The 27,901-nt window shown below is 28.6% G+C and overlaps 1 protein-coding gene across 2 annotated transcripts; it reads left to right on the forward strand.

Annotated features, from left to right (window-relative positions):
* On the forward strand, nt 1-27,121 carry LOC135929975 (uncharacterized). 2 transcript variants are annotated; one of them, XM_065466732.1, is made up of 18 exons: nt 1-174; nt 4,954-5,050; nt 14,044-14,133; nt 15,268-15,393; nt 16,420-16,666; nt 16,780-16,934; nt 17,026-17,091; nt 17,325-17,419; nt 17,637-17,786; nt 17,837-20,004; nt 20,307-20,486; nt 21,928-22,030; nt 22,160-22,208; nt 23,231-23,366; nt 23,757-23,868; nt 24,456-24,958; nt 26,524-26,637; nt 26,917-27,121. In XM_065466732.1, the coding sequence occupies exons 1-18, from the start codon at nt 59-61 to the stop codon at nt 27,039-27,041; spliced, it is 4,632 nt and encodes a 1,543-aa protein (XP_065322804.1). In that variant the 5' UTR covers nt 1-58; the 3' UTR covers nt 27,042-27,121. The 2 variants fall into 2 exon arrangements, with proteins under 2 accessions (XP_065322804.1, XP_065322805.1); XM_065466733.1 differs by lacking the exons at nt 1-174; nt 4,954-5,050 and adding an exon at nt 13,808-13,832 and having other exon boundaries at nt 26,917-27,120.
* Nucleotides 27,122-27,901: the final 780 nt, after the last annotated feature.

Consider the following 27,901-nt stretch of genomic DNA (forward strand, 5'->3'; position numbering starts at 1 on the left):
TTCATACCTTTTACAGCTGAAATCGATATAGTGTTGTTATGAATGAAAAGCTTTACTAATGGAAAAAGGGAAAACTATTGTTCAGCGCACGAAAGAAATTTCAAGTTCTAATATTCGAACAAAGTTGCTATCTGCTCTTGAGCCTAATAAGAATAATCCCTATTGTGTTCCCAGGTTTGAATTATAATAAAATATGTTTATTTATGTTTTAGAATTTTATTTATATCTATTTAAATTATTAAGCAGTTTATCCAATAAAAACTCCTTATTATGTTTTCAGATTTTATTCATGATATATTTTTGTTATAAATTTTATTCAACATCTAAATCATTCTTGAATTATATTTTGTAATAATATTTCTTTTTATTTATTTTGGTATTAATGTTTAGTTTAATAATTAACTTTCTATTTTTACCTGTATTTGATTGTTTTTTTTAAAATTATATAAATAATTTAATTTGATGGTAACATAATTGTTGTTTAAACTGGGTTTTAAGGCAACTTAGAAGGATTAAATACCACCTGTTAATTTAATTTAATCAATACTACTGTTATCTGATACCAAATTAGTTTAAATTACTTTTTCTTATTGCTATTCACTAAATAACTTTCTTATTTTAATGTTTATAGTTCACCCAAAAATTAAGTCCTTGCTCACAATTTTAAAAAATATAAAGAATTTACTTTGTAAATTAATATATATATACATATATTAATTAGCAAAAACCTTTAGAGGTACCATTTGCATGGACAGGGCTGGATTGTTTTTTTTCCAAAAAATTTTCAGCATGGTCCGAGTTTTATATTATTAGGGATATATTTAAAAAAATTAAAATACTGCTCAAGCTGTATACCGTGGCCAGTCTTTGGGTCAGGCATACAGGTCACTATTAATTATAATAAAATATAAATATTATTGGCAGATTAAATAAAAAAATATAATCAAGTGTGCCATTTGGCAACTCTTTTCTCATTTTTCTGAAAATGAAAATGTTTTTTAGCAATAGAATTTAAAACTGAGATGTAAGATGCTATGTAAATCAATATTTATATTACCTTTTTCTTGTGTATGTTTTAAAATTTACATAATTTTTCCTTATAAACATTGGTACCAAGTTTTTCTGCCTTATTATCTGATACCTTAAAACAATGAAGTGGGAGGGGCAATTACCCCCCCCCCCTCCCCATCCCCCACCCAAAATAAATGATTTTCAATCCCCTTATACTTGAAAATGAATATATTTAATTATTTAAACTAAATAATATAAAAAGTATTGTTCAGAAAAACAGTGATTTCTAAATATTAGACCAAATATGGATTTTTTAAATTGAAAATCATACATTAAGACCAAAATATCTACAAGGAGACCTTGACACTCATTTTTGTCTACACTTAAACGTCGATTAATATTAATTAACTTTTTTTAAAATAGTATATTAAAATAAAAATTTTTTTTTAAAAATTAATTTAAAAATATTGTATTACAAATGAAATTTATTAAAATATGATATATAACTGAGAAAAAAATCAATACAAATTAGCTAAAAAACATTTTGACGATTTAAAATACAAAATGGTTATTGTTTATTTGTTTTTTAACCGATGATATTAGGTTCAATAAGGTTGGAGACAGCCTCCCCCACCCCGATATTTATTTTGTCATCATCACAGCTCAGGTTTAAAAACGAGGTATGTAAATTTCCCGGAAAAGCATAATTACCGGAGCGGAAATTTTACGGGAAAGTGTGGGGATAAAACGGAAAACAATGGGAAAATAGGACATATACCAGTATCAAAGATTTGTATTTGCATTTTTTTTTACAAATTTCCTGGCTCGGTGAAATTTTGAAAAATTAGGACCAGACCGGTTAGCTTTTTTTAAAAATGACTCATCCGGTTATCTTTTTCAATGACAATTAAGACTCTTATATCTACTCTAGGGCTATTTATTCCTAAAACAATCGTTAAATCAATTGTGTATCTGTATTGTTAATTTGTAATTGTTTTTGTATATGTATTGCTAATTTATAATTGCAATATATCCGATGACATATAATAATACCTAGACTGACGATGCATTGCATTTGAAAGCGTCGTTGAATGTAACACACATAGTAATTATTCTCATGTTAAAAACTACTATTAAATCGATAACTTCCTTATTATCTCGATGATCAGGCAATTCTTTAATAAAGTTTGCGCCAGACATAGGAATAAATTGGCCTCTTGTTTAAAATTTTTAAAAAAGATATGGGTAATCAAAATGGTAGCTCCAGCTGTTTTCAATGATGTACACTTTTAATGAATGCATCATCAGTCTAGGTATTATTATGTGTCATTGATCATATCATAAATAAATTGTTTAATTTTTATATGTGAATATGCTATATTATTTATAGATTTTATATTTAAGTTAGACAGATATTAAAATGCAAAGAATTATCATATTGTAATTTATTTTCAAATATTATTAGTCAAAATCAAAATATTAGCTTTTGAAATTCCAAAAAAAAATATATATATATCAAAATTTTAATGCTCAAGGAACCTATTAAAATTTTACGATCAGAGATTTGCAAGACCCATCCTGATATTTTTACGTATAAATTTACAGATAATTTTCTATGCACGAATTACCCGGCCCTTTAAATTTTTTTGCCGGTCCCGGAACGTTGATGTTTTAATTTTTTATCGAAGAAATTTTCTAACTCAAACCCGGTGATAGGTTTAGACTTGTATATATATATTAAATAATGGATTTATATCATAAATAAATAGCTTGTTTTTTATTTTCGTGAATTGACTATTTTATTTAAAGATTTAATATTTTTGTTAGACAATCCTCTTAAAAATATAAAGATTTGATGAGCACAATTGTAATTTATTATTATTTTTTAAAAATGATACTTATCAAAATATTGGCTTTGAAATTCCAAAAAAATAATATATCAAAATATTGGCTTTGAAATTCCAAAAATATATATATCAAAATTTAATGCGGGGTTGATCCAAACGTGCCATTTTATTAACCCATGTTAAAAACTACTATTAAATTGATAACTTGCTTCCTTATTATCTCGATGATCAGACAATTCTTTAACAAAGTTTGCGTCAGACATAGGAATAAATTGTTCTCTCGTTTAAAATTTTTAATAATGATATGGGTAATGGCTTCCCCAGCTGTTTTCTTTGATGTACACTTTTAATGAATGCATTTTCTGTCTAGGGTATCATTATATGTCATTGGGTTGGTCTTAACAAATTTTACGAAAAATCAGAGATTTGTGAAGTTTGGCCAGTTTATTTTTTTTAATGTATGAATTGCCTAACCGACTGGTTAAATTTTTGGCCAGATCCTGTCCGACCCGTTATAATTTTTGGAAAAAATCCGGCCCATGGACCGAGTTTAACGGGTCCGATTTTGCAGATTAACCGGTTAAATGAGAATATATGAAGACGGCTCGATTCGAGCTGAATTTTAAAAACTGCTAACTCAATATTTTATCCAGAAAAAATATTATTCAAGCCTAAAGATTTTGCTCATAAGATGGCACAAAGATCTGGACATCTATTAGCGAAATCTGGAAATATTTCTTTGGCTAAAATATTGAGTTAGCTTTTTTTTAAAAATAGCCTCAAAATGAGCCGTTTAACAACACTAATATTTAGATAATTTTTTTGAGGAAAATATTGATTTATTCATGACTTATTTTTTTTATTAATTAAATATTTTTGTGTCTATGACGGCAAAGGCGCGAAATGCCATAAACAATACTGCGAGTGTCAAAAAAATATGGGAAAAAATTTTTTTTTCCCGGTCGAAAAAAAAGAAAAAACAATCGATTGAAATAGATATTAAAATAAAAGTGAATGTAAAGAAGAAAAAGAAAATATAGAAATATTATAAAGTTAGATGATTAATTTATTTTAAAAACCTATTTTTATAAAAAAAAATTCTGCGATATGACAAAATAGAATTTTTAATTTTCCTACTAAAAAAAAATAAATAAATTTAGTCGATTATTTGATTGATTGATTGATTGATTTAAGGGAAATGAGTGGGAAGAAATTTTATTTGGCATGATTTCATAAGACATAGCCAGGATTTTGCCAAAGGGAGGGGTGGGGTACCCATAAATTTTATAATTTGGTTTTATATAGTCGTTATTTTATAAAAATATTAACTTTTTACTTAGATTATACTTAAAAATTCTCGTTTCTCTATATAGATGCATACATTTTTTTGTGGAGAGGAGAGGGGGGGGGGTTGCATTTTTTATTGGGGCTTAAACTCAGGGTTATGGACCCGAGTATGGTATTTTAAACTCAATTTTAACGGAAATTTTGTTAACAATGACTTAATCGAAAACTCAAAATTGAGGTCCGAACCCGTCCCGGATCCCCCGGGGCTTGATGGGTTGCCATAAATCGGTCTATGTTTGGTCTGTAATTTCAAAATACCCAACCAAACAATTTTAAATCTCTTTAAAATGATATTTACGAGAACAGGCAAATTTTCTAAGGGGTAGGGTGAAAGGATTTTCCTTTGCCCCTTCCCTAAAGTTGCGCCTATCGCTGATTTTAAGACAAAAATAAATAAATATTCTATTCTTTTAGCTTTTGAGTTTGCCATCAAAAATATTTATTCCCCCCCCCCCCCCCCTTTTAATCTCTTTATTCTTTTTTCTTCTATGTCTTTATTTTTTTTCCCTCTTCCATTCATATATCGTGAATTTTATTGCTTTATTTGCATATATAAATTAGCTTTTATAAAAAGTCAGAGTGATTTTTTGAACTCTTAAGATTTATTATTTTTTCTTATTACTCATTTTTTTCTTCTTCTAATTTTACTTTTTATATAAACTCCGTCTAGTATGGTGGGGGGTTTTATTTCATTTCGTACTAAAAATTGCATAATAATAATCATGAATTTTTATTTTTTTTAAAAAAGGATATGTACTTTGATAGTGAATCATTTGAAGATCCTCAAAGCGCTGGAAGTAGATGGAGAGGCCCTGACAGGCGTGATAATAGCTATTAAATTACAGGTTAATATTTAAAAAAAAATTTAGAATTTTTTTAAAAAAAATCATCTTCTCGATTATTTTCCGCTGTTTAGAAGCCGAGCCAATATCCAATATTCAGCTGATAATTGACCGAAACCCGACATAAACCGACTCGTACTTTTATATCCGGATTATGGGCGAGCCTATTTTAAAGAAAATCTTTACCATCTTCAATAGTGGTTGTTAAAAGGCCCGATTTTTAAAAGGGGTTAACCCAAGATTTTAGCCGAAAACATAGCGCAAGCCTGGAGATTCCACTCATGGATGGCAGAAAAGTTTTGGACATTTATTAGTGAAATCCCGAGGCTTATACATTATATTCTTTTGGTTAAATCGAGCCATTTAAACAAAATTAATTCTTAAAAAAAAACATTTATATAAACTCAATGACTGGAATGACCGGGTTGATACAAATGAATGTAATAACTGCACTATCAGGAACTTTAAATTGATCGTCGTATTTTGATGACGCGAACAAGATTAAGTTCCCCTTTAAGGGATGGTCGAATTCTCAAGACCCATATTTTATTTTCCTGGGGAATTCCGCTGACTCTATTCCCACGTACGAGGAATAAAAAGCGTTCACGGCCAATTTTTTTTTCGTTTTTAATAATTTTGTGATAAATATACGATTGGGACTTTTTAAAAAATATATTGGCAAGTTTTAATTCATCCATCCATCCCATTATTAATAATAATTTTTTTTTAATAAACGTTTACATATCACTACAATTATATAAATAATAGTATTATTCATTATGAAAATATGTATGAACAAATAATTACCTATTTTCTAGCGATTGTTACTTTTTTTTTAAAATTTTTAAGTGGGAATTTTTTCTTAATATTATTATGCGTGTACCTAACCCGATGCCACTTTTTCGAGGCCCATCCCATTATCGCCGAAATTAAATTGATGCCTGCCGATTACCGATGATCCGTATGACTGATCTCATTTTGTTGGTTATACATTCATAATATATTTTTAAATTTTATAAATTATCATTTTAAGGCTCATTTATTCAGTTATATTTATCATTGTATGATACTTTTTTTTTCTCTGATAGATCGCAACCCCTAAAGACTATAATTTCGAAGGGACCATTCCTTCTCTTCCGGGATGGACGTTAGATCTACTCTTATCCTTATAAAAAAATATAATTGTACCATCAGAATTGTCGTTTAAATTTTTAAAAGAAAGCTTAAAAAAAATTAATTTAAAGAAACCGAACAAAGAAAAAATAATGTAAATTAATTTTAATAAATTTGAAATGTAAAGAGTAAAGAAGAAAAAATCGACTGAAGCCTTTTAGCATGATCTATTACTTTTTAGCGATTTTTTTTTCAATAGTATCTTTTATCCAACTCAATTAGATTAAAAAAGAACATTATGTTTTTGTAAAAAAAAGTCATTATGATAACGATGCTATGTAACTAAAAATGGCTAAATATATCATATAACAATAAAAAAAAATATTTTTTTTGACAAAATATAAAATATCGAATAGATAAATAGCATTTAAAAAAATTAAAATACGGCCGGGACCGAGTTTATGGTCAGGCCTCCAGGTCTCTGATTTGAATTAATGAATAAATTAATATATAAAAAGGTCTAGAAAAAAAATTGCCGATAATATCTATAAGTTAATTTTGTAAAGAGGGGGCGGGAACATTTGATTGAAAAAAAACAATTATAAGAAAATGACGAAAAATAAAGTTTTATTTAATAACCTAACGGCTATCTAAGTGGAATGAGTAAATAATGGCAAAGATTACATCGATAATTTTTTTTTATTGGGATATGCATAAAATTATTGGCTAATGCTAATATAGTTTTAAATCAATTCTTATCTTAACTTTATATAATATATATATATACATATAATTAAAGTTTAAACTTATATATATATATATATATATACATATAATTAAAGTTTAAACTTTATATATATATATATATATACATATAATTAAAGTTTAAACTTTATTCATTTTTCCATAATTTCATTAGCCATTCAATCGATATTCATGTCTGAAACTCTGATTACTTTGCCTGAGAATGCATTATATAAGAATGGGGTAAAAGTGTCACCCAGATAAACATGCCTACAAAATGATTTTTTTAAAATATGTGTTTCCTCTTTCTCAAAAGATGGAAGCAATTTCTAAACCTTAATCCTCAAGAAAAATTGATAATCCCTTAAGGACTGGGATGTCTCATATATTAAAAGCTCTGTCATTTGATGGAAAGTTGATATGCCTTCAGTGCTCTAAACGAAGCGGCCAACTACATGCCTCTGATTTTTTTTAAAACCCTGCACCTATTTTCGGCGCCCTTAACGTTCGCAGAATCCCCCACATATTTTCCAGATATACCTTTTTGGTGACTCTTTCCATTCCTACCTCTTGATCTACTTCCGGAGAAATAGATAATTGGGTGCGTTGAAAACCCAATCAATCAAATACCTGGCAAGATGCACCATACCACTTTAGTTGATATAGAAACGAACGGTTCTTTTTTTGATTTAAATCCAACTTTTTTTTAAAAAAAAATTTAAATCAGATTTTTTTATTTTAAAAAAGTAGAATTTTAGGTGAGCAAATATTTATAATTAGATATTTATCCTTAACTTACAATTAGTGATTGTTAAAAATAAAAAAAATTATACCATTTGACCTAATATACATTTTATGCATTACCGTTGTTACGATTTTCTTTGCTTTATAATTTTTTTATTAAAATATTACCAAAATTATAATATTTTAATTTATGAACCCAATCACTAGTGTTGTTAAACCGCAACTCAATATTTCATCCACAAAAAAAATATTATGCAAGCCTTAAGATTTTACTCATTGAAGGAACAAGGGTTTAGACATATATTATCGAAATATCTAGGCTTAGACAATATTTTTTCTGGCTAAAATATTGAGGTAGCCGTTTAACAACACTACCACTCACCCTTGCAAAAAATTAAAATTTCTGTCGTAATATATAATTCTTGCAAAAATTTTGAGTTTATATACTTGGTTAATTAGTATTTTTTTTATAAGTAAAATCAATTTTTTTTTAGGTATAGATTATTATTTTTTTATTATTATTATATGGCTGGTCATAAAACGAAGATGGTTTCCAAAGTTCATTCCCTACTATTTTTTGTATTCCACTCCCGAATTATTGATGTTTTCGAAAAATCAAATAATACTAAAAAATAGAGTATAGATAGATACGAAATCGGATATTAAACAATTTTTATTTTTAAAAAATATATATACAATATTAAAATAAATAATAAAAATTATTTATTCAAAAAAGAAAAAAATTTAATGATTGAACCAAAAAAATGCAGTTTAAATTAAATAGATTTTTATTTCCGCACCATGAATAAATTATACTTGTATATTCCGCAAAAAATCGAATTACTAGTGTGCCAGTCTTCCTTCCTTCATTCTTTCTTTATTTGTCATCGATAATGATTGATACGATGATTATCGGCTACCGATAATCGGTACATTTATGCCCTCATAAGGCGAAATTAAGCTGATCACCTTCTCAACACAAATTAATTTGTTAAGATCTATAAAAAAGAAAAAAATACATATATTTTTTGGATCATTTTGCTTAGTTATAGGTCACGCCTAAGGGAGGATATATCTTTTTATTTTCAACTATTTTAAGTATATATTCTAGCCAAGCACTTTCGCATATAAAAAAAAATTAATATTATATAATATATCCTTTTTTCACAACTGAATTTATCGATTGTTAAGTTTGCTCTTTATCTCAAATACTAAGAAATAAATATAATATAAATTATAATTTTTCATATAACACGAGAATTGAAATAAAAATAAAATATTATTCATTATAAAATAAAATATGATGAAAATTTGATAAAAAAAAATCATTATTTTATTAATCCATCAAATTATTACATAAATATTTAATTAGATATAGTTACAATAAGTATCCATAAATAATATTAATTAATATTATATAATTCATGTCAAAAAAAATATATAATCTGAAACCATTATTATTATCTCTTTTCTTTTTTTTTAGTCGAACCGAACCAGATTATGGTTTAACTGAAGGAGATTAATTTTAATCACGTGACCTGTCATTTGACAAGCTAGTTAGTAATAAAAATCGGAGACTTCCGTATATTTTTAAAAAATTATGCCCGGGCCGGGTCTGGCTTAAATTTTTTTTCGAAATAAAATATCAGCGTTAGGCCAAATATTTTAAATCTCCATTTTAGTGCTCTTGTTTACATAATAATCATGATTAATTTAAAATAAAATATCAGGGTTAGGGCAAATATTTTAAATCTGCATTAGTGCGCACAAAATATTTTAAATCTCCATTTTAGTGCGCACAAAATATTTTAAATCTCCATTTTAGTGCGCACAAAATATTTTAAATCTCCATTTTAGTGCGCACAAAATATTTTAAATCTCCATTTTAGTGCGCACAAAATATTTTAAATCTCCATTTTAGTGCGCACAAATTGAGTATTTCAAACGCTGCTTTGCAGGCGTAAATAATGCATTTCAAATGAACTCTTGCAAATTGGTAAAATTACCGTTTGTCGTTAGCAACCATTTAAAAAAAACGCAAATAGGTTTGCTTTTTCATTTACTTTTTATATTTTTCGCTTTGTAATATTATATAAAATGTACTATAAATAACTTACTCATGTCCTAAAAAGGAATATTTAGAAATTGAAGAAATAAGAAGGCAGACGATAATATAATTTTCAAAGACAAATTCTTCATTTTTTTAGAACTTATTTAAAATTTGAATCGACGGATATTAATAAAAAGGCAACCTCAATTTAAACAAGGGAAGCGTTACGTTTTTTTTAATTAAAAAATTACGGCAAAGCGTAAACGCTCAATTTGTGTGCATACTATCATTAGAACAATATATCACATTCATTCAATTATCATGTTTCCTATTACTATTTTTAGTAAATATTTATAGTTTAAAATATTATTCAAATTAATTATTCGACTAATCATTATTATAAATCGATCAAATTATTAAAAGCAACAAAGATATAACTCAATAATCAAAATATAAAGAATACTTTTTAAAAGGGAAAATTATATTTTATATGTGTATCATTTTATCTCTCATTTTCTCTGTCCCAAATTCAGGCAATTAAGTATGTTGCCAGGGAGAGAGCGAAGATTATATAGATTTACAGGAGCAAAAGGAAAAATAAGGGAATTACCATCCACCTGTCGAAGAGATAGTGTAGTGATTTCAAACTCACTTAGAAAAAGTCATTATATATGGATTTCATCTATTCGTTGAAAAAAAACGATCTTTAAAATGCCGATTAGGTATATATTTATTTTTAAAAAACCAAAGTCGTAGAAAAATAATTTATACACCCTATCAGGGTTGGGCCGCGCAAATGGTACGGCTTATTCAAGTCTCAACTTGAAGATTGATCGAATATTTTTGGATAAAAATATGGCTACCCTGTTTTATAGTCGACTAAAGTTAAGTAGTTTAAACAACACTAAGACCCTTAGCCCATCCTCCTTTATGAAATTTAACCCGAGAACTTAAAGCTAACCCACAAAAAAAAGTTCGATTTTATAAAATGTATATTCAGGCTCGTAACTAGAAGGGAGCTTCAGTTGAGGGAATACCAAAGAAGGTTATCTGGAAATCTAAGTCATGGGACCGAAATTTTTATTTTTCAGATAGGATAGGGGGGGGGGTATATATATTATCGATAATATGTTAATTTTTGAACATGCCATAATTGCGAGGTTTGACATTAACCAGACCTCGCAGAACACAAAATATGCAAATGCTGTTATTTATTTCTAATTATAATAGCATGACCTCCCAGATTTGACAGGGAAATTAATTAAATATGATTAAAAAAACGGTTAATATATATATTAATATCACCTTACCCATATCCCCCAAATCTTTAATCAATTTTTAAACCTTTTTGTTTTGCTTTTAAGTATAGTTCACCTAATTTAAATTCCTTCAAATGAATATTCTTATTTAAGTTATTATCCTCCATTTTTCGAACCTTGAAACCGAACCCTCTGTTTTCGGAGAGGCTAAAATCTCGGTTAAATCATTTTAGAGGCGGCTCAAATGGAACGATTTAACATCACTAGACTGGACAGCACTCTAAATTCCTAATATTTTTACACCATTTTTGGTTTCTTTTCGAGAATTTGTCATTCCCACAAAAGGAAGAATATTTATTTGTAAAAACTATAGCCCCACCCCCCTCCTACCCTTCCATATTCATATTAAAATTTTTATTTTCCCATTACCCTCCTCCCGGATGATAGTAATTTATATTATTCGTTATGATCTTTTATTATAATTAAAAAAAACTAATAAGATTTAAAATTAAAGGAAAGGAAATACAATCATCAGAATATTTAAAAAAATATATACCTGTTTATATATGATTATTTTTATTATCTTCTTCTGATAATTAAAACCCTTTGTTAAATAACAAAAAAATAAATATTTAAACTGACATTTAATTTTGTTACTTAGAAGAAAAAAAAATATAGTATAAAATTCAATTCGAAATAACGGGCAAGAATGTCCTGGACAAAATGACCCACTGGCAACACTGGTCAAAAGAATACCGGATAAAAATCCACCAATTTTTAAAAAAATTTTGTAAAAGGGTAAATATAAAAATGTTAGCCTTTTAAAGGCGATTAATTTTTTTTTTTGAAAATTGGGGTATTTTTACTCGGATCTTTTTGCCCCGGACAATTGTTCTCATCGCCTAAGCATAGAAGGAAAATGACCATTAAATCGTAGAATTCGCCTGATCAAGTATTATATCTCGAAGAAGTAGATATTGTCTTGACAAGGCATACCCATAAATGCTAAGTTTATTTATAAAATAATGAATATAATGTTTATACTCGTATTCGCATTGCCGGACATTCCCCATTTTATCTCGATTTAATTGGCCAATAAAAAAATTGACATTTTTGTTTTTTTAAAACTCCCCATTCCCCGGGGAGGAATATAATTTTAAGAATTATTGTTTCTTAAAAAAAAAGAGAGTTTAATTAGATTTTCGAAGGAATTCGAAAATAATCATTTTTACAAAAACTATAAATTTTTTTTTTGGTAAAAATAATTTAAAATAATGGTGAATGTAATTTGTTGAACGCTTTTTTTTGGTGCCTATTTCTAATATTTAGCCAAGCTCGTTCATAATTTTTACGCGTTATAAAAAGGTTCGCCCCGATTTCAGCGTCTTTAGAAGGCCATCTCAATTAGCCCCATCCGATTTTTAATATATATATAAAACAAGAATCTCCTCGAGGGAATAGATGGAAAATCATATTAAATATTATCGATGATCCTCCAACCAACCCCCATTTTTTATAAACATTTTTTAGCAATAAATAAATATATATTTCTCGATATTATATTATATCGCATATAAAACTGATAACATTGTCCGGGTTTATCGCGCGTTTTGGTACGACCAGATCCATGTAAGGAAGCATGTGCAAAAAAAAATCCGTCGCGTGAGTCATATTCGCGCCAAATAGTTGCCTAAAATTTTTTTTAGAGTCGAATCAAAACTGGACTTGGATTAAATGGCCAATTGGCCCCTCTAACCTAGGCTTACTTATTTTTTAATAATATTTTATGTTTTCTCCTTCCACCCATGTTCATTATCGAATTTCGATATCGAAAATTTATGTTATTCAATTATATAATATATAAACCTCTTTATTTTTTTAATGCGATAAAATTTTTTCTTTTATTTTATGAAGTCACATTACTAAGTTTTCCTTCAATTTTTAAAATTATTACTAAGATTTTTAAATATGGATAAAACGTGACAATGTTCTTAAAATTGGAAGATAAAAAAAAAGAAGAAAATATTTATTTATTATAATTAAATTATAGTTTTTTTGTTTTTTTGAAAAAAGAAAGCCTAATAAGAAATTCCGTGACCTTGAGTAAAAGCTAGAAATTAGGAATGGAAAGATTGCATGCACGGAGAGATGGGATTGAAATGAATAGAAAGAATAATTTTTAAAAAAAAATCGAAATAAATAATAAAAATAGGATAAATTTAAACGTTTCGAGAGCTAACTAACTAAGCATTTTATATTTTGGCACTTTAGCTAGTCCAAATGTTATTAATATTTTTCTTTTTTTTGTGGCAAAAATATAAAATAAAATATTCATATTTTTTTTATTTTTAATAATGAAAAAGTAGCAAATAGTTTTGTTGTTTCGAGATTTTAATCTATAATTTCCTATTTTCCAAGGTTAAATTCGCACTTTGATATGTTATCATATTTTTAGTTTTAATTAACGAAAACGCACCTTTTTATACTCATCGATTAACCTTTTCTAATTTTCCTTTTTCATTTTTTTTAAAATTAAATTCCTTTTTTTTTCTTTTTCTTTAATTCATTCTTTTTCATTTCTTTTTTTATTCCTTCACTTATTTTTATTAATTTTTGAAAAACTCAAACCTAAGAAACCATGATTTTTTATTTTCTTAATTTTTTCCACCAGTTTCCAGTTTTTTTAAAATAAAAATTTAATTCGACTAAAAATATTTAAAAAAAAGTATTTTTTTATTAAGAATTTTTCAAATAATCCCTTTTTTTTTATCACAAAATCTTGTGATATTTTGTTTGTTTAGAATTTTAAATTTTTTAAAATCTCTATAAAAACGATATTAAGAAATAAAGTCCAAAATTTTGGTGACAATAAAATGTTTGACATTTAATTATTTTATTTTTATTTTTCGCGATAAAATTTTAAATGTCAAAAAATTTTTTTTTTGACTTTTTTAAATTTTAATTGAGATTTAAATATATTTAAACCTTCTTTTATTTCAAAGAAATATTCATTTATTTTTTAAAAAAAAAGATAAATAAAGTAATGCTATAAGAAATTTTTTTATATTTTTATCGCGTGATTACAGGGTTTTAAACGGGTGCTGAGATCGGACGAAATAAATACTCGATGTCCCTTGAATACCGATATACAGCTGTCGCTCAAATTCTCGTTCGAAGTTTTTATAACCATTTTATATGCGCTTGAAATATATATTTTTTTTCTAAATTCCTAAAAATTTCTTTAAAGTTGACCACTTGACGAAATTGCCATTCGTATACTGGGTTTATATGGCCTAATGGCATAACCTAGATAGGGCATCATTCTCTAAACCCCCCTAAGCCCGGAACTACCCCTAGACAAGAGTTAAAATTTCGCTGAAAAATAGAGTAAGGATTCTCTTTCGACTTGGATCATATTTTATATCATCGTCTCATTCTAGCCCTCATTTTATATACCGAACTGGATTTAATTTTTTTTTAAAATAAGTAATAATCGATATGCTGTTTTCTTTGTGCAGGCAATGTCTAACTAAGGTAAGCTATAAGGATGACCATGTCTAATAGATACTGACTATATATGTTGACTAATAATGTATACCCTTTTGAGGTACCTTCCTGATATTTAATAATGCCACCCAGATGAGTGATGGATATATTGACTGTATGTTGATTAAAAGAGTACTCCCCCCCCCCCCCCCGAGATACCTCATAAATACATTAATAACTCAATTAATTCTTACCCCGCTCTATTAAAATGAAAAGCCCAATTCTTAATAAATAATTGTAACCAAAACCAGAGGCCTGCAAAAAAAATCAATCTAAAACCTTTCAATAAAATTTGTAGAAAGAAAGGTCTTCTAGGAAAATCCCTCAATCCTTTGGCAATAAAATAAAAAGAATTGTTTCTCGGCTTTTATGATTGATGTTTAGTCAATCTACGTCACCGTAAATGTTCTATGTTTATAATACTTCTCGATTCTTTCTAAATATTATAATCTTTTTAAATGGATTTTGGTTCTAAAATGTAAAATTAGTTTCAACAAGAAATAGTTAAATATCTTATTTTTTTATTCTCGTCATTAATTTTAATTTTAACAAAAACAAAACAAACTCTTTTACATCAAAAATAAATGGAAGAAGTAAAATGCCGGATATGTCCCAATATGCTAGGATAGATGTAGTAAGATGTTGAATTGTGTTTGTCCCGATATTCGAGGAAAGATGTGCTAATTTGTCAATTTTATTTAATACTTCTTCTGCGCCATTTATTATTAACTTTTCACCCATTTTTTGGGATAAATGATAAAAAGTATTCGCACTACGTGAAAAGAAACGCAAATACGTTGCAAATAATGCTCCAGCGCCGCAAGAAATACAGGAACAAGACCATCATGGGTTACAAGCGGCTAGCGTCGGCATTCATCAATTTATCTCAAGTAAATTAAACCGGGAACAAACATAATATGATATTTACAGCGAATTATTAATAGATTTAAACCGGAAGTCGGCGCGGAATAATTTGCCGATCTATTTTTTTGGGGGCTGGGGCTCGATAACTTGGGGAAAATACAACCCTAGACCCTAGAATTAATTAAATTTACGCCTTTTTCACTTTAATATAATATTATTACGGGCCGGGCCAGATTTACAAAATTCAATTTCTGGATTATCTAGGGTTCAGGATTAAAAAAATGGATATTGATTATTTGCAATTTAAATTTGAAACTGAAAATATTTGGTCAAAAAAGAAATAAGATAGAAAGAGAAAGGAAAAAAAAGAAAACAATTAAATATAATGACGATTGAAATTTGGATATTCTAAAGGTTTGATACTGTTGAACTTAATATATTTTATTAAAATATAAGGTAGGTATTGCTTATTATTTCAGAACTAAAGCTATTATAGAACTAAAAATTATTCATTATTATAATAATAAATATAAATAAGTAATTATATGTAAATATTTCCCTTTGACATCGTTAAAAAATAATTGCTTAAATTTTAAAATCTTTTATAAAAAATTTTTTATAAGTAAGATTTTTTTAAAATCTTAATTTATACAATTCCGCAACTAATGCAGTGAAGAATTAGATATTTATACTATTTAAAAAAAAGGCGACAAATCTCCTGCCAAATAAATCATTAGTTATTCTTAGATTATCAAATCGTAAATCGAAGCCTTACTTAAACATTCCTTCGTTTACTATAATTGTCTTCATGATTTTAAGGGAACCCTCTTTTTTTGGAAGAAATGAAATGTTACACGCCAATCATTTAATAAATTATTATATCATATGAACAAATATAATCATATGGCTGGAGAACTAGAACATCAGTATTCAATCTTTAATAGGCAAATACGACATAATTAGTTGGTGTCTTTGGAAATTTTTTAAATATTTTTTTTCATCATTCCATTTTTTTTGGAACTCTTCAAGTTACTTTTTTAAAATAAATAAAGGTTTCGGACCAAAAACCTTTCTCTGGCGATGTACCACTTTACCCCGTCGTCGGGTGGTCCAAAGTGACTCCGACCAAAAAAGACGTTAACAATTTCCTCGGAGACGACCGTCAAACTCCGCTTGCCATCATAGGGGTGCAGCGGGTCAGCAGCGAGAATCTTCTGTATTCCATCAGCCAAGACGTTATCGCCAACGATAACTATGCCAATGGCGTTGACGAGGAATTGTTTTTAGGAGTTGAAATCAGTTTAGTCATAATAATACATTTTTATTTAAACTTTATCAGCACTTCATATTTTATCTTCAAAATTAATTATCGCTAAATTTTTTCCCCTCTCTTTTCATTCATCAAAACAAAGTCGAAGAAAAGAGCGACTTGAGTGGGTTAGAATATTCCACCACCGACCAAGGAGGCAGCGAGCTTGAAGACGAAAATATTAATTACGAAAATTCGGCCCCTTCCAAGAATCATCTTAAGAATATGAACGTTAATGACATATTTAGAAAGCATCAGGTATTGTATATGTAGTATTTGACATTTAAAGCTTAAATAATATGATTCTAATTTCTTTCACTTCCAAGTTATATTTATTAATTTTTTGTAGCAAATTCCGCGGAATATAAAAAAGAAGCTGGTTTGGTTGCTGAAAAAACTAAAAGTCTCCGAAGATGTAAAAAAAAACATAACTATTAAATAACAATAAGTGAGATAATTTGAAGAGATTTATTTTTTATTCTTACACGTCTATTAATAATATCCTTCCAAACATCGTAATTTAAATCATCATATTTATTAGGCGAAGTTTAAGGAAAAATTAATCAATTTAAGGGGGGAGTAGAAGGGATTAATAAATTCCATAATTGATAAATAAATGATAAAAATACTGATAACATTTTTTTTAAGGAATTGAAAGTTCTGGATCCCTCGTTGATTGTAGATGACCCTTCCGGTTCTAGCACCTACAATAATGTCCTGACAAATAATATCAGGGAAGGCAGGTAGATTTATATTTTACTTTTTCAATTTCAATTATTTATTTTTTAAAAAAATAACCCCTTTTCCCTTTTACAATAATATGGTTCTTTATTTCATATTTATTGGTTGGATATACAAAATAACTTGGAAGAATTTTATTTTTGTATTTTCTTATGAGTTCGCTTGAAGCGTCTCCCGCCATTCTTCTTCCAAATAATGATTTTGGAATTTAAATTTTAGGAAAGAATTCGATATCAAAGACCTGGAAAAGCGGCTGATGAATATGATATTGCGCAAAGGGGTACATCATAATAGGCGTGGTTCTTCTAGACTCATCGAAATGGATCAGCGGATTATCACGCGGAAGAATGGGGAGTTATTTTCCAATGGGTGAGATATATTTATTAATAATTCTTAACCTTTAACCAATTTTTTTTTAGTGGTGAATCGAAAAAAAAAGAGTTAATGGCAGAAGATATCGATGAATTCGACGATTATTATAATGAGTACCAACTCGAAGCAGACGATTTTAACGTGGACGACCTTTTGTTGACCTCATCGGGATCGTCCGATTCTTCCTTCACGTCCGCCTCAGGTTCTTCGGGTGCATCTGCCCGTCGCTTTTCGTCTTCGGCTTGTTATTCCGACTTTCGACGCATGGACAATTTTAGCATTCATTCATTGCCACCACAAAGGCCCCTGCTGCTCCCGTTTTTTTCTTCCCCCTCTAATACCAACAATATATCCACAACCAAAACCTTGTTAAATAACGGGTCTTCTAGTAATACCGTCACCAAAATCAAATCTCGCTTTAATGGTCACGATAATTTAGATACAAATCATAATCACCATAATAATGACGATACCAACAATTACGACCGTGTTCCTTTGAATGATAATTATGGCCACTCCCATACCGATCCCAATCTAATAAATGGCAACCATAAATACAAAGACAAAGAAATGCTGAACGATAATGATAAACATCATCGACGTAGCAATATCGTCAATGTTAATAGCAAAAATAATCTTAAATTCTTGTTAGCCGCTTTGCAGATAGCCAAAACACGTGACTTGGACGTAGACAGACTTAAGAATCAGCACAACAAGATGACCAATAATGATTCGCCCCAAGATGTCAGGCTGGATATCATCAAGAAAACTCTCACTGATAAATCGATTAAACTAAAGTCGGAAAATCAATCTAATCCACCATTATTTGAAACCGTCAAAGGTGCCTCCAATTTTAAAACTAATATAATTAATGATATCAATGCCGACGCTGGAATGACCGACTCAAAAACTGCAGGAACCATGACGCTCAATGACAAAATCAAGTTAGCAGCTAAGGTAGCCAAGAAAAAAACGGAGTTTAAGTCACGGGGTAAAGGTACTAGCACTCAAATAAGTGAGGCCTGTGATAGCATGCTCAAAGTTGTCTTCAATGACCATAGAGTTCGAGGCGCCAAAGATAGTTCTGGTATAACAGATCACATCGACGAAATACCTTTAGACACAAAAGATGTCGGTATTAAAGGTAGAAAGCTTTCAATCAAACGTCGAAAAGACAAATTTTTGAATTTGAGCAAAGGATCGGCTGCTTTAGCTCAATCCTTTTCTTGCCCATTTAACAAGGACTCCTACAGTGACGATAATAAGGAAGACATTGACGATTCAAATCGATCCGCTAACAAACGCGCAACTTATAAATTTTTGGATCGCAATAAAAGTTTAACCGGCAAATCAAAAAAGGAGCAGGAAAATGAAAATCCCTCGTTCCTGACTCCGGAATCTGATGTAAGCCAAAAGGAAACAGTAACCGATACTGATATATCCGATTATCGCCGACTAAATAATTACAACAACATTAACAAAAAGATCTCTGATAGATGCAAAAAAATATTATCCGATCCAGAAAGAGAGGCGTCCAAGGATAAGACAACGCATGAACAAACTAAGACGGACAAAAAGACAAACCGGTTTGCCATAAAAAAGTATTCCTCCGCACCGCCTAAAAAGTCCTTGATAAATACATCCTCTTCCAAACGATTAACTCCAATAAGCGCATCTCATCACCTTAATCATCTTGTCGCCGGTATGAGCAGATGTTCCACTAACGCTTCCTTCAACGAAAATACTTTAACAAAATCCACGCTAACCGTTGAAATGTTCGAGGAACAGCTTTTGGGCAGGAATAAAGATTTAATATCGGATCATTCCAAGGTCTGGATTGTGCTTGACAAAGACATCGCTTGCTCAAAATTACTTCACGAAAAGTACCTTCTCAATAACATGTGTTCTTTCCAACTTTCATTCCCTTGCGATATCAAGCCTTTCTTCAATTTCCTTATCTCTAAGGTTTACGACAACATGCATAGTTGCCGAACCCAAGTGCCAAAAATAGCCGTTTCTGCCTTGAATCCTGCAGCCGTTCATCACCATAACAACAATTACAACGAGGAATATAAGAATATGCCAACATACACTGTAGTATGTTTAGGAAATGACCGCACTTTTCATTCGTTCATTAGATATTTTACCGAGTGCTTCCGGGGTAAGGACGGAGAAATACAGAACAAATTGGCCTTCGCCTTGGTGCCCTTATATCGTAAATCAAAATAAATCATATTTAGTTTATAAATAAAGATTTATTATTTTGTTTAAAGAAGGTATTTTAAATGGGTATGCTGTAAAGTGGTAAATTTGTTTATACCCCCCCCCCCCCCCCCTCCACCCTACCACAACCATCTCTTAGAAACAGCAATATTATATACCTATTCGCTCGGGATTATAATTTTTTAAACCTTTTATAGACCATGTTAGTTTGTTCATATTTGCTTCTCCCAAAGAAAGAAGGAAAAAAAAAAGAGAAAGAATTTCAAATATATAAAATAAAATAATTTTTATCAGCTCCAGACACATCATTCGAAAATTATTGCTCATTCTCGTCGATTTGCGATATGATGTGTCGGCTCGACGGCAAATACTCGGAATACTTTGGTGATGACAAATGGCACACCTTTTTTCGCTCGGAAATCAATATCGAGTCATCTGAAAAGACGCAAGAAAAATCCGACGATAATAATTTCGGTAAAGATTTTTATGATGATGGCTGATATCCCTCTTATGGGTCGCCCAGTTTTAATCGTAATATTTTGACCAATCGTTTTTTAATAGTCTTAAAGTTTGAGGTCCCAATGAACCAATAGTATCGGAGGCTATCGGAAACAAATGAGATGTTGTTTAAGTTGTTATATTGATTTTTGAATTTTCTTCTTCTTCTTAGGATTCAGTTAGAGATATCGAAAAAGGATTTCACAACGATCTACGCAAATGTAAGAAGTAGGGGAAAAAATCAGGAATTATTAAATATTTCGTCTTGACTATAATTTTTATTTTTTGTTTTTACTAATGCTATAAACGCTACTTCAAAAAAAATAACGCTTTACTAGTTACAGTAAAAGAAGACGCGTTATTCGCTATTCAAAAGAAAGTAACGCGTTTTGTGTCACTTAAAAAAAATGCTAAATATTATATATAAAATTTTTAAAAATATTTTTTCCCCCCATAGATATAAAAAATAAAATTATACAAAAATAAGAGTATATTATAAGATAAGTGTTTTTTTTGTTTGTAATAATTTATTTTATCTTTTAAAAACAATTGATCTTCACAATTTTGATCAGATAGTCAGCTGACTCAGAGAATGGGGAGGGGTATATTTAATAAATTAAAATTTTAATTGGATTTATTAAAAATATTTTAAAAAATGATCTTATATTTTCAAATTTTTTATAAATGAATCATCGTCAAAAATCTTCATTCAGATCTTCATCGAATTTTGTATTTATTTTTATTTCTACAAGAATTTCGACTGAGTATATATTTTTAACTTTCATATGTTTTTTCTAAAGATTTGGTAACTGGACATCGAGGTTGAAAAATTTGAATTAGGACACAAATCATTTAATTGATTCAATTACTAAATAGATTAACATTCCTTTGACTGTGATAAAATTATTCAAAACAACAACATAAAATTTGATAAATAAAAAAAAACGAAGACCTTTTGATGGGTTGATCTGAATTTATAAACTCGGCCTTAATTATTTGATAAATATATTTTAAAACAAAAATATAATATATTTGTAAAATTTTACGCTACCGTGACTCGAATATTAAAGAAAGACGTTACTCGTTATTTGAAAAAAGTAACGAATGAATTTCCTTTTCCTCAAAAAAAGTAACGGCGTTACTTTAATCAACGTCACTTCATGTCACTAGGAAATGCTTTTGGTTTTTTTAAAGAAATGTATTTCTGTATCTACTTTAGGCTTTTAATTTTCTACTTTTTGATTGGCAAAAATTTTTTCTATTTTATTGGCATAGGAAAATAAATTTTATTACATTTATAAATAAAAAGTCTCGCTAAATAATTTCAGGTATGTATAGAGGCGCACGCAAAAATCCTATTTTTCCCTCATGATTTAAATATTTATATATAATTTTTTTGTTTTATTTTTTACAAAAGAAATGGAAATAGTTTTCAATCGCATTTTCGATTACCTAAACGATTTGAGTCGCCGAATCTATGTTCCTCTGGGAGAAATCATGTTAAACTTTAACCAAAATCAGTAAGTTTTTTTTCTCTTCAAATTATTATTTTATTAAATAGTTAATATGTTTTAAAAATTATCAATTTTCTTGTTAAATAAAAAAAATAATTTTTTTTTTTCGTTTCATTTTATTTTTCCTCCAATAAGCTTTCACGAATTGGCGGAATCGACGCAAATATTCGTTCCCTTCTTAAACGTATATTTTTTAATGTTTTTTCAAAATAAATAAATATCTTTATAAGTGCACACAAATCGAGGCTTTTACGTTTTGCCGTAATTTTTTTAATAAAAAAAAACGTAACGCGTCTCTTGTTTTAAATTGAGGTTGCCTTTTTTATTAATATCCGTCTTATCAAAAATTTTAAATAAGATTTTTGAAAAAAAAGTATTTGTCTTTGAAAATTATATTATCGTCTGCCTTCTTATTTCTTATAAGTTCTAAATATTCCTTTTTAGGTTATAAGTAAGTTATTTATATTACATTTGTATATAATATTACAAAGCGAAGAATAAAAAAAAAAGTAAATGAACAAGCAAACCTATTTGCGTTTTTTTAAATGGTTGCTAACGCAATACTGTAATTTTACCAATATGCACAAAAGCATTTAAAATGCCTTATTTGCGCTTGCAACGCAGCATTTGAAATGCTCAATTTGTGCGCACTAATTTCTCGGGTTTTACCTTTCTCGGTCCCGATTTGTAGATTTTCCCACGTTTAAATGTTAATAACTGGGACGCGAGAGGGGTCTTTAACATATGATTAAGTAATAGCCATTTATACCGTTTCTTAAAAAAAAACCTGAACTGACTCTTAATCGAAAACTCAAAAAGGTTTGGATACTTTATAAATGCGATTTCTATATTTGTATATATTTATTTTTTAAAAAAAAATTAACTTATAAGACGAAGGTTTTTATGATGAAATATTTTGTTAACGAAGGAATACTTTATATTAAGTAGAGGTAGGTTCAGCCCTGCCCGCAGGCTGGCCAAAAGAAATTTCGAACCGGGTCGGGCTTGTAGAAAATTAATTCTTCACGGTGCTCGAGCCCGTCATTGTTCATTGTTCATTTTCTTTCTTTTTTTTAAGAACTTGAAAAGGTAGCGATTTACTTATTTTATATATTTTTATTGATCATTAGCATTACTATAATATATTAAATTTTGTGTAAATAAAATTTCTTTTTTAAATAAATAATATTCTGATGAAAAAAAAAGGATGTCAAAATGGTCTTCAACGATAGGATTAACGCTTCCGTGGTCAAATCTCTCATATCAAAGTCCAAAAAATGTTCGCAAAAGGACCCAACCCAATCTTTTAATATCGACAATAACCCTATCATGTCGTTATCGAGTAATTGCCCTACCCTTAATACTTTTCTCGTGTAGATGTTACACAAATTAGGAAGAAAGAATAGAGGAAAAAGAGAGGATATGATATTTCTAAATATTTTTGAATATAATTAATCTCTCAACTAGTTTTGTTAAACGGCCCGAATAAGATTTTAGATAAAATGATATCGTGTAAGCCCGAAGATTTTGCTGATAGACGGCAAAAAGGTTTAAACCTATGTTTGAAAAATTTCGAGGCTTATACATAATATTATTTTGGCTAAAATCTTAATCGGGTCGTTTTTAAAAAATCGACCTAAAATTGGGTCATTTAACAACACTACTCTCAACTCAAATACTTTGACTATCAATGTTTCTTAAATATATTTTTTTTTGGATCACTTCTTCCTAGTGGACGACGAAATGAGTTTCAACAATTATAGTTCCTCAACTGGAAGCTACCTAGAAGATCACCCTAAGAAGAATACTCAATTTTCCCCTCCAACAAATCGTAATAATAATAAGTAATGCTTGTACGTTATTATTAAATATTTATTTCGTTTTTAAATTCTACAGGAGAGAGCAAAAGGTTGACGAATATTTTATGTGATTATTAATTTTTATGTTCTTTCAGCATGAGATACAGGAAGCGAAGATTAGCCTCCTATTGTGAATGGGGTCTAAGGAGATTTTTTTTAACTCTTGAGAGTGATAATCTGATGGGCCATGCCTATTATTATAATTCATAATTTCTAAGGTTTTTTAAGGGGGTTTATATAAGTTAATAAATGATGGAGGCTAAATAATTTTAGCTGGGTAGTATTTGGAATAGCCCAGTAGGGAGAGATTGAGACAGATTGCAGGAATTAAGAAAACGAATATTAAGGGGAATATAATAAATAGATTTGTGAATCGAAATATGAAGAAAGGATTGCAAATAACTAAAAAAGAAATATTTTTATAAGGAAGCTGAATGAACGTATACTAAATCTAGCTTACAAATTGGACATATGCTTATATTTAAAATTATAACTAGTAGTTATATAAATTGGGGATGATATTTGAATCATTTTTACTAACTAGAAATTAAAAAATGTTTTTTTTACCAAAGGCCAAAACTGACATGTGTCAATATTCAGCCTTTAGAATTAACCTTTCACCAACCCAATTACATCCACATGGATTATTGGTATTATTCTCACGAAAATCCATCTTCAAGTAATACAAATTTCGACGCTAACCAAAATCCCAAAACAAAACCAAAACTTAATAATTCTTGCAATAATCCCGAAAGTAATTTCAACAAAAAATTTGAAAGACAATTCGACAAATTAGAAGAACGATTAGACAACGTTATCCACCACAAAACAAATATTCGGAACAAAGACTTGAATAGCAAAATCCCTAAAAATCCAGAAATTATTCACGATAAAGCTTGTCCCGATTCGTTAGAAAATATTAATATGGGGATGATGGAGCGGAAGGAACGTTTACACAAGCGGAGCATTAAAGCTGGTTCCCGCTTTCAGTACATGAGGGTTAGTCGGGAATCGGCCCCGACATCTAACAACTTGCTAACCTTACGTTGCGGTATCAAAGAAAAGAAACAAACATGTAAATTATTAGCATAATATATTAGCAATCATTTATATTAATCATAAAAATCTAACCCTATTTGTCTCGATCTCTAGTAATAAAATTCATTATTCCAATTAATTGAGCTAGATTTTTAAAAAAATAAATTCTTCAGTCTGTGCCATTTTGATCTCCTCGGCTAATTCAATGCTATGAGATAAGTAGGAAGCTTAACTCGTAAAATCTAGTTTTTTTTCTATTTCCCAAATTCTCAACAATTAAATTTAGTATATTAAATCAACCAATAAAATTTGTTAAAAAAACATGATGGGTCATTCCATGACAAATCAACCACAATTCGACTCACCCCCTTCGATTTTTTTTAAAAATTTGGTAATCCAAGAAAGGTTAATTTAACTAAATAGCCTAAATTTTAGTCTACTAACATTTATATTTTCGGAAGGGTTCAGTGGTAAAAATGACATATTTTTACCATTATGCTCCTTCATTCAATTATATCTTAAAAACTAAATTTATAAATAACAAATTTAAAGATTATACTTAAAAAAAAATTTTTTTAAAATGATTTTTCCAATTTCTGGCCATTTTATTTAATATATAAGAACTAAAACATATTTTTTGAAAATATTACGACCTTCATTTTTTTTATAAAATATTTTAATAGACATTACTAAATCCTTCCTTTATATTTATGAAAAAAAATTGGCCTGGGAGGCGGCCAGCTTTCTCAAAATCGATAAAAATGATGAAAAGTGTATAAATATTTTCACGAAAGGGGGTGTCTTTGTATAAAATTATACATTAATCAGTTTTTAATGGTTTTTTTGAACTGATTTATTGTTATTTTCATTTACAAGATGAATAAACCTTTAAATTATACCAAATAGTTAAAAATAATAATCATTAAAAACTAATTTATAACATCCCTTTCTTGAAAATATTTCTTCACTGTCTAATTATTTTTTTTGGGTTTAAGAATGAAGCTTGCCGTGTTCCAGACCGATTTTTTTTATAAATATAAAGGAAGAGTTTAGTAATGTCTACTAAATCTTTTATAAAAATTGAAGGTCATATTATTTCCAAAAATTGTTTTTAGTTCTTAAATATTAAATAAAATGGGAGAAAATTGAAAAAATCAAAAAAATTTTTTTTTATCTTAAATGTAGAATCTTTGAACGTGATTTTGATATTAAATTTGTTATTTAGAATTATGTAGTTTTGTAATTAAGTGAAAGAAGATAATGGTAAAAATACCTTATTTTTGGCACTTTGAACCCGAATATCTCCAAAAATATAAATGTTTTACAAGGCTAAAATTTTGAAAAATTGAAGAGGGTCGGCCAAAAATTTCATTTTTACCTGTAATGGACCCGACACTTTTTAAAATACGAACATGGTGTCACCGCGATATTATTATTGGGACACTATATAACGCCGCGAAAAGACACTCTCGTTACTACTGAATGTTTAAGAATTACATATTTATCATGTAAACCTTTTACGAATATGACCTCATAAAGAATATTATTATTGTAAATACAATAATTTACGACTAACTTATATATATATTTATATTTACAAAGTCAAAAATTTGGGCAAGAAAAGCAAGATAAATGAAAACTCGGATATACTATCCCAAAACAACGTGCAAAGATTAGTAGTTTGCTCCACCAAGAGTTTGACCCATCCTTTGAAAGGTTTTTCTTTATATTATCTTCTTTTATATCAGTAATGAGGGCTTAGGCAATCAAAAACATTTTTTTTTGTCGGTTCCTTTTAATTTGGGATTCCAAAGGAAAATTTAATCTTCCTAAGAAAAAGTTCTGGTCCTTTGAAGAAGAGACGTTAAACGTTACCAGAGGGATATTGAAGTTTAATGATTGTCTATAATCGATTGTTTTACATTTATTACGTTGAATTGTTCATATATTCTTTGTCAAAAAGTAACATATTTTTATTACTACTAATATTTAAAGTAATCGTTGACGGGGTTGAATGGAACGGGGTGAAGTTTTTTCAGGTCTCTTCACAGTGGCAAACTCACATCAAGTATTTTCCCCTTTTGCTCTCACCTGCTCAACCTATACCTTCCAACACCTAAGGGAAATTCAAAGAAACCTAATAAATTACCATATTTTATTTTTTATAAAACACCATAAAATGTAAATTTTTAAAAAGCGAAACAAATATTAATAATTTCGAGTCGCAATAATTTGATAATCCCTTTTTCGTCTTTATTTTTTATTTTAAAAATATTTTTTTTTGCATTGTGTCATCAAAACAAGTTCTCAATTTACATAAATCAGTATTGTTATTGTCCAATATTATTTTTAATCAATTATATATATATATTAAGTATGATTATGACAAGTCATTTATGACATGTATAAATAAAGCTGCTTTTGCCTCTTGGAGAGTGATAATGTAATAAATTACAAAAACAAATTTAGTATCTTAATTCGTTATTGTTTTACAGGAGTAAAAGTTTTTAAATAAATTACCCTTTTCTATATTCATTTTTTTTTCTTCACTTTTTGAGAGAAAATCTTTCTAATGCTCACCGTTTCCTGTAATAGAGTTACAACTTTTTAAACTGTTGGTGGCCATATTTAATTTAAAAGTATTTACGCTGAATATATATTAATGTTCGGTTTTCCATCCATCGATCAAAAAAAAATTGGTTATATATAGACTAATCCCTCAACAGGCCTTTGGGGTAATTCAATAGAAATATGGAAATATTTTGATACCACAAAATATTTATCTTTTTATACGTCATATTGTCCAGATTTTATTTTTTTTAAACTACGAAACTTATTGTTGTCCCTTATTAATTTTTTTTTTAAATAAAATTTTGTAATTTATAAAAGTTATTTTTTTTAACGATTATTATTTATCTTCATTAAGAAATTATAATGTATAGAATAATATAGATATTAAAAAATAAATAATGATATGTAT

The sequence above is a fragment of the Gordionus sp. m RMFG-2023 genome, chromosome 5, assembly GCF_954871325.1.
Source record: "Gordionus sp. m RMFG-2023 chromosome 5, tfGorSpeb1-WG-v2, whole genome shotgun sequence".
Taxonomy (NCBI): Eukaryota; Metazoa; Nematomorpha; class Gordioida; order Chordodea; family Parachordodidae; genus Gordionus; species Gordionus sp. m RMFG-2023.

Excerpts from the sequence above, each read along its gene's own strand:
- LOC135929975 (XM_065466732.1), top strand. The coding sequence starts at position 59 with ATGGAAAAAGGGAAAACTATTGTTCAGCGCACGAAAGAAATTTCAAGT. Across the intron at positions 22,031-22,159 it reads TTAAACTTTAACCAAAATCA|CTTTCACGAATTGGCGGAAT; the intron begins GTAAGTTTTTTT and ends TCCTCCAATAAG. Across the intron at positions 26,638-26,916 it reads TTTGACCCATCCTTTGAAAG|TAATCGTTGACGGGGTTGAA; the intron begins GTTTTTCTTTAT and ends TAATATTTAAAG.